Source organism: Corylus avellana, chromosome ca3, assembly GCF_901000735.1.
Source record: "Corylus avellana chromosome ca3, CavTom2PMs-1.0".
Lineage (NCBI taxonomy): Eukaryota > Viridiplantae > Streptophyta > Magnoliopsida > Fagales > Betulaceae > Corylus > Corylus avellana.
In genome coordinates, this window is record NC_081543.1 from 17,843,425 (window position 1) to 17,851,475 (window position 8,051).

General features: G+C 35.0%; 1 protein-coding gene across 1 annotated transcript in view; it reads right to left on the minus strand.

Annotated features, from left to right (window-relative positions):
* LOC132174222 (probable inactive purple acid phosphatase 27) overlaps positions 1-7,403 on the minus strand; it is an 8,285-nt gene extending 882 nt beyond the window's left edge. Inside the window, exons 1-12 of the mRNA XM_059585914.1 lie at positions 7,072-7,403; positions 6,866-6,953; positions 5,899-6,165; positions 5,288-5,396; positions 5,013-5,127; positions 4,660-4,792; positions 4,210-4,397; positions 3,779-3,965; positions 3,617-3,684; positions 3,318-3,408; positions 2,838-3,026; positions 2,337-2,401 (exon numbers count right to left, since the gene is read on the minus strand). Of these exons, the coding sequence (XP_059441897.1) occupies positions 2,337-2,401; positions 2,838-3,026; positions 3,318-3,408; positions 3,617-3,684; positions 3,779-3,965; positions 4,210-4,397; positions 4,660-4,792; positions 5,013-5,127; positions 5,288-5,396; positions 5,899-6,165; positions 6,866-6,953; positions 7,072-7,403 (1,832 nt within the window). The remainder of the gene's footprint in view (positions 1-2,336; positions 2,402-2,837; positions 3,027-3,317; positions 3,409-3,616; positions 3,685-3,778; positions 3,966-4,209; positions 4,398-4,659; positions 4,793-5,012; positions 5,128-5,287; positions 5,397-5,898; positions 6,166-6,865; positions 6,954-7,071) is intronic.
* Between the last annotated feature and the right edge of the window lie 648 nt (positions 7,404-8,051).

Here is an 8,051-nt window from a genome sequence, read left to right on the forward strand (position 1 = left end):
ATCTCCAACTAATGGTATCAGAGCCATGGTTAGCTTCTTCAGATGGGTGTTTGGACGCGTTTGGTTTGGAGTTATGTCCCATTCCACTACTCTTGAGCAAGACACTTAGAAATGTAAAAAGACTCACAATCGAGGGGCATATTGTTGTAAATGCACTTACGAGTATTGAGTCACACATTAAGAAAATATAAATAGAAAGAGTACTTAATATACATAAGTGGATCCAAGCCCATTAGCTTAGGCTTTTGAACCAGAGTTATGTTCGAATATGTATATTAATGTACTGTTGGTAAAAACTCCCAAACCGTTTATCTCTTCAGCACCATGCTGCTAACAATGCCATGTAGTCGTGACCACCATACATACATGGCTGCAGCGTTGATCACTCAAATAGCCTCTTGGATCCAATGTTAAGTATATATTATTTTATTTGTTTTCTACCAACAATTCGATTTTTTGCCTCTTGATAGATCACTAAATAACATGGAAATTCAAGTCAAATAATAATAATAATAATAATAATAATAAGGGTAAATATATGATAAGTCCCTGAGTCAACCTGTCAAAATTAAAAAATCTGTAAGTTTTTTTTCTTTTGAATTTTTACTCCCTAGATTAATCGAAATGCCAATAAAATCCTTGCCGTTAGATTTTTGTAATGCCTGTTAGTCTCAATCAAAATGCACCGTTTTGCCACGTCAGCATAATAATTTTTTATTAATTCAATTTAAAAAATTAATATTTTTTTTAGAAAAAAAAAAAAAAAATGAAGGGGTGGCCGAAAAGCCACCTCTTCCACTCTGGTTTTGGGTTTTTAATTTTCACATTGTTATGTGAACATTTGTGGTTGTTTTGGGTTTGCTTTTGATGGGTATTTCTCATTTTGGTGATTGGTTGTTTTGCTTTCTGGGTGTTTGATATTTTTGGTATTCTCTGTTTGGTTGCTGAGAATATGCTGGGAAAGAGACCGAAGCGTATGTTTAGGTTCTTTTGGCATTTTACTGTATATTTGATTGGCATTTTACTGATTTTTGTTTCCTTGGGCTGGTGTTTGGACTGGTGATGGCTTGGATGGTAGAGGTAGACGATGATGAAGAGGCCAAGGGTAGAGAGATGATGTTCGATGAAAGGCTTCAAAGAGAAAAAGAAAGGGATTCATCTCTGTTAGAATAATGGAGAGATATAGAAGAATGAAAGAATAATAGAGAGCGGAAGCATACAAGAGACTACATTATATTGAGTAGTGTAAAATGAATGAATATAGAGGCCTTTTTTTGTAGAGAGGCTATGAGTGATAGGCAAGTAACCGTATACTAATTAAGTTAGGGAATAAACCCTAGAATAATATATAAAATATTCTAACATCCCTCCTCAAACTCAATGTATAAAATTGATGTTGGAAAAATAAAGGAAAAGATTTTTTTTTTTTTTTTTTTTTGCCTAAAAAGTTGCCGGAGTGGTGGCCGGAGGCCGAGAGCGGCGGTAGGCTATGGCAACAGGCTGTTTTCTGGTTGCTGGCGGACTTGGGCCAACTTGATGGAGTTGAGTCTTGAATTGGAGCCTTATAAGCTAGATTGGGCCAATTTAATTAGGCCAAAACCCATGGACCATTGTAATGGTTGACCCGAAATTATATAAACCGGGTCTAACCCGATGGATCGGGTTGACAAATTTGGACAGGTTTGGAGAGTTTGACCCAGTGACCTGGTTTAGGAAAACGGTTTTAGACTGGGTTGGAGAAATGATTTGAACCCAATGACCTAAGTTGGAACCAGTTTTGGATTGGGTCGGATGCCTTGTATGGATCCGGTTCGAGTTGATGAATTGAACCGAACCGGATTTGAAACCCGCTGGGTCGGATTGAAGAGTGGGCCGGTTTAATTGGGCCAAATATGCCTGAAAACCCATGGACCGATTAAGGATGGTCTGACCCGATTTGAGACGAGGTTCTAACCCGTTGAATCGGGTTGAAAATGGTTGGATCAGGATAATATTGATTTTCTTCTTCTTTTTTCTTTCGGAGCTAACACGTGGCAAAGGGCTAGGGTTGACGTGGCGACACCTCTGGAGTAAGGAGGAGAAGCACCTAGCGCGCGTGGTGCACACGCCAGACGCTGCGGCTACTCGCCGCGTGTGCATCTCATGCGCCAATAAGGTTGTTGGCACATACATATGGCAAAAATGGTCAATAACTAGGTGATGGAATAGCATTAATGAATTTAGAGTAAGAATAGCATTTTCCTTTCTGAAACTATGAGTAGTTGTTATAAAGAAAGTTGCTAAAACCTTCTGTATCTGTAGGAGAAGGTGCTTGAAGGTTCAAGTCCTGTCATTACCACAGAATGAATGTACCCTGGGTCATGCCACCCAAAGTCCTTTGCTGGACTTGATAAAGTTGAACCTGTCAATTTCAGAACAAAGGGACAAAATCTAAGAATAAGATAGAGGAAGGAAAAGGGTATATATATGGTTACCTATATCTACGCAATTTCAGGTTTGAACTTTACTAAAATATGTTGCATTGGCTGCCATATGCTGTAATTGCCCCCTTTTTCACATGATGTTCACAAAAATAAAAAATAAAAAATAAATAAATAAATAACAAAGGTTGTCTAAAGAGAAGGGCTCTAACAAAAAGTAGTGTATATATACAAACTTGACCAACAAAAAGTAGTGTATATATACAAACTGCCCCCTTTTTTTTTTTAAGAAGGACTGATCCAAGGGGTTTGTTGGGAGTGACACATCAGTTTTGTGATATAAAAATATAATTTCTAGTATTAGTTTTATGCGTGCATCATATATATGAAGCATTGGAGAGACATTCATGTACTTACTTGATTTGGGAACTTGTCAAAGGAAAAGCCACCCATACCAATAATTGCATGGACTGGGGCACTATAATTGTTGTGATCATATACGTCTATCCCACTTTCATCTTTTTTAGGAGAGGCCTTGCATTCTTTTTGGAAAACCGAGCAAGATCTCTCATAATTATGAACATGGCCAAAGAGAACCAAATCAACCTGCACATAAATAGCAACCCAATTAATTTATTTCTAACCACGTCAAGCAAGGGATCAAAGAGCTCATCATTTCACATTGAAAAAATTAAGGAATATGGCTACTTAGGAGTAATTTTAAAAGGCTGCTTGTGTCCTACTAAGAATGATGTGGCTATTAAAATCACCATTTGATCAAAATTCAGTAATGATCAATTACAAACCCAATGGTGATTTTAATAGCCACATCATTCTTAGTAGGACATAAGTAAGATACAAGTAGGTTACCTAGAATTACTGGTCAAAACGACTTACTTTGTTTTCCAAGAGTAATGGTTCTACTTCCTTAGTAAATTGATCATCCACGTTAAGGTATCCTTCTCCGGACGAATACATGGGTCTATGTCTACAATTTACAGATAAATTATATTAGGATAAATTACACTTATGATATCCCCTCAAACTACTATCCTATTTTGACGGAAGGAGTCAAACATGAATCATTTATGGTAATGTTTCTTGATGTTTTTGTTTTGAAAAGGGTAAACAAAACGAAGAAGGAAAAAAAACGTTATCAAACAAAGCCAGTGTTAGTATATGTAAAATTCACTTACCCTGTGAAAACTAACCAAGGAGTTTTTGATCGATCGACGGAAGCCATGTCATTTTTCATCCACTCATACTGAAAGATTTTGCATATATTTGAAAGAAGGTGATATCATATTAGATTAGGAGGTAACAAACACAAAGGACATAAAGCTTTTGATTAATCTAACCTGCTCAGAGTTTTGTGTCCAATTATGCTCAGTTGAAATCACTGTGAAGTGAACACTTCCTTGTTCTATGGAATACCATGGCTTATCCTTTCCTGATGTTGGCATGGGAAAGTAAGTTTCATAAGGAATTCCACATTCTCCTCCTGAATCAGTTAATGTATATATTGATCCCGAATCGTCGTAATCTCTGAAAAAGGGAAAGAAAAAAAAAGTGCAAATATAAAAGCAAATTGGAGCAGAGGTTATAAGTTTTAACCTGTCTGTTATTCACCTCTTATTACAATTAAATATTTCGCGTACCCACATATAATGAATAGTATTATAATATAATTTAAATTAATTAATAAATCAATCAAATCCTCTAATATATTCTAACAAGACTGACTTAAAAAAAAACAATACTTATTAAAGTATGCAGATGACAAAGGTACCTCTCATGGTTTCCAATTGCAGTCATATAAGAAACTCGTGACGCTACAAAGCCTATTTGTTGAAGGAAAAAATCCCATTCAACTAAAAAGCCAGTGGCATAGCTTATATCTCCAATGTGAAAGATTGAATCTACCTTGTTAGAATCTACTTCATCTGCGATGGCATCAGTCACTGAAAGGGACCCTGGCTATATATGTATCACAAAACAATAATAATAATAATAATAACAATAAATTTTTTTTAAAAAAATACAGAGGTCAATATATTTGTGTTTCAAGAAGTAAAAGACGAAAATCACCATAATGCACTGTTATTATCATGTTATTAATGTAAGATTTCTTCATTTTGGAATTTGCTTAAACAAGAAAACCATGAAGATTTTGTGAAAACAAATTAAATTTTGGGTCTTTCTATATTTGCAGCAGCAAATGCATCCTGTCCTTAATTACCTGAATGAAGTGCTCGGCAGAAGCATCACGAGGAGCCTTTCCCATATCCCCATATGCTATGAACCTGAGCTCATCTGATCCTCCCGCAGGTGGAGTTCTAGATTGGATTTGTTCACTCCAACCGGCTGAGTCACTGCATGAAGTATGTGCTTTTTAATAAATAAAAGTATGAGAAATGCCTATTTCCATTAATTTGACATCTATCTCGTATGCATTTCCAATGAGTTAGCATGTTTCATCCACCATTGTTTTTTTTCTTTTTTCTTTTTTAAATTAATGTACGCTAGATGGACGCTAGAATGCACAGAAACATTTCTCTACAAATATATGTGACGGAAGTTGTGACAATGTACCTTCCATATTTGTAGGAGAAGGTGCTTGAAGGTTCTAGTCCTGTCATTACTGCAGAATGAATGTATCCTGGGTCATGCCACCCAAAATCCTTTGCTGGACTTGGTGATGAACTTGCTATCAAATTCAGAAAATAGGGGAAAAATCTAAGTAGAATATAAGAGGAAGGAAAACGGTAGCTATATACTTATATGAATGGTGACTGCCATATGTAATTGGCCTCCTTTGTAAATGATGTTCACAAAGAAAAAAACAAAAGGTATGTTGAGGAACTCACAACACATGTGATCTTGTGTAAATGTGGTAACTTGTGAGGGCAGTGTATTTCCGTCTCCATATTGTACTTGTTGAGGCTCCATGTCTCCACTAACCCATGTTAATCTCATCTGCATCACAAATCATCAAATTAGAATAATGCTTCACATGGTTTAAACCAGCCCCATGATGCACATTTAATTATAATATCAGCAGAAACCGATGCACCTTCGCTTGGATTAGGGTTTGACAATTTTTTTAATTTTGTTAAATTAAGAAGCTGTTTCTTTCTTTTATATATATATATATATATATCACTCTCTCCTCTCAAAAAATAAAGTGGAAGAAATCTTCAAAAATAAAATAGTAAAAATATATAGTTAAAAATACACTAGGCGACTTAGGCGTTTCTCAACTTAATCCACTTACCCTTAAGCAATTGTAGTCTTCAAAACGACCATTTTAGGCTTTTAGCGACTATTCGGCCAATCCATTTATTTGACCTATTTTCAAAGATTAGATTTTATCTTGTACCGTAATGTTTATACCAGATGTCGGGGTGCCACACTTGCCACTCTTTTTGTGTTACCTTTTCTTTTATGAATGGAAATCTCAATAAAGAAGGTGACTCACTGAGGTTCCAATTGAATCTATATTTGAGATATGTCCATATAAAGGCTTCTTTGGATTGGCAAAATTGATGCGGTGTGATCTTGCCAAAACGCAAGGCGTATCAAATCCCCCGCCAAAGAAGACGAATTCGATGTCGGTTCTGATGTTAATGACATGAAATGTTAACTTCCCTGTGCAGCTGGTCACCACACTTTTACTCTTCCTACTTTTCTTGTGATGCTTCTTCTTGCAACTCAGGTAGTCTGGATCTTTACTCATGAACATCGCCTGCAAATTTTATATATATATATTAGCAATTAGCAAATATAGAACTCCGAATATCCCAAAAAGCTTAAACGGATAAGAAATAATGAATTCAATCATTTAATTAATACTGCAGAGTGAGAGTTCTAATAAAAGTCTCATCACTTAGACTTATGCGGATTGGAATAATAAAATTCAAACTCTTCTCCTTAACACCTAAGTACCGATTTCTGCTGTAAGATTCTAAAGTCTAAAGTTAAAAGTAGGAAACATTTCATAAATAAAATAAAAAAAAATTAAACAACAGAATTTAATTATTTAGTGACTAATTGTCACTTGAATTGTTACTTCAATTTAAAGAGAATCGATAATAAAAATTATAGTATCTCTAACAACTTTGTTGCATTGTAAAATAGGAATTCAAAAACATATTTGATCATCCTAGAAAATTAAACAGAGAAATGGGCAAAAATAAAGTACTCTAGAAAATTTAATTAACTGAATATTTCTAAAATTACTTATAAAGCCTAATCTCACTTAATAAGAAACTTATAGGAGACTTAATAAGTAACCAAACTTGAGGGTCTAACATGGTATAATTGTATAGATAAGGCATGCATGCTGTTGATCATGCTGCTTCATTTGTTTTAAAGTAATTCTTTTTTTTATAAAAATTGCATTAAATAACCATTGAAGAAACAAATTATAATATATTGTGTTTTACCTTGACGGGATAATGGCAGAGTAAAGGAAGATCGTCAAAATCGCCAGTTTGAATATAACCATAAGAATAGTCCTGACAACTTTCTACACTGCATTTTCAAGAAAAGAGAATCAAACAATTAAATGGAGGAAGAAAAAACAAATCAGTTAGAGGAAAGTAAATTTTTTTTTTTTTTTTTTTTTGTTAAAAAAAATAAAATATCTTACTTAGAATGAGAAGGTGAAATCATGGCGACCCAGTCAGTCTCTGAAGGATGCAAAACTCTACTAACGGTAACAGTGAGATATTCTTCATCTGCAAGGCTGGATTTCCGACTAACTTTGATTTTGATAGAAGGGTCTGTGATGTTGGAGCACTCCATCAATGTTCTTCTATTTAAGAGCCGAAAATCTGAGATTGCTGTGTGGTTTCTGTGCGTGGCCATGGAGTTTATATGTGAAGGGTGCAATGACCATGACGAAGAAGGAGAAGGATTAAGAAGGAAGGTGAGTAATATGATGAAGAATCTGGAAACCCAACTGGAAATGCTGTGCTCCATCAGAAAGCTGCAAAACTCTTTGGAATATGTTCGAATTTGCATAAAAAGAATTATGAGAATGATAATGATAATGATAATGCAGATTTTTCAGGTGCGAAAATAATGTGGTTATGAATCCAATATTTATGGAGAGTACATAAAGGAATATTCTTATACAAGTATACTATTGAGGGCTGCTAGACATCCCAACATTTTTTCTTAAATCTCTTTTCTCAAATGATCTGGACCTTACATTCATTTAAGAAAAAAAATAATAATATTGTTGAGAATAAGGTTGTATATTGAATCACAAAATATAATGTACAGAAGAGGCCTATATATAGGCGAATAATACAGACCTAGTAGAATAAGGAAATGAATAATACAGACCTAGTAGAATAAGGAAAGGTAAACCTAGTAACCCTAGAATACCAAAGAAGGTAAATAATAATAATATAATATTATCTAACAGCCCCCCACAAGCTCAAGGTGGAGTGCGAGAGACCAACTTGAGGTTGGACACAAGATCACAAAAACGTCCTGGACTTTGTAAAGATGTCTGCGAGCTGATCACGGGACGTGACAGAATGAAGTTGTAGTGAGCCCTGAAGAAGATGATGACGAACAAAATGACAATCAATCTCAATATGTTTTGTCCGTTCATGAAAA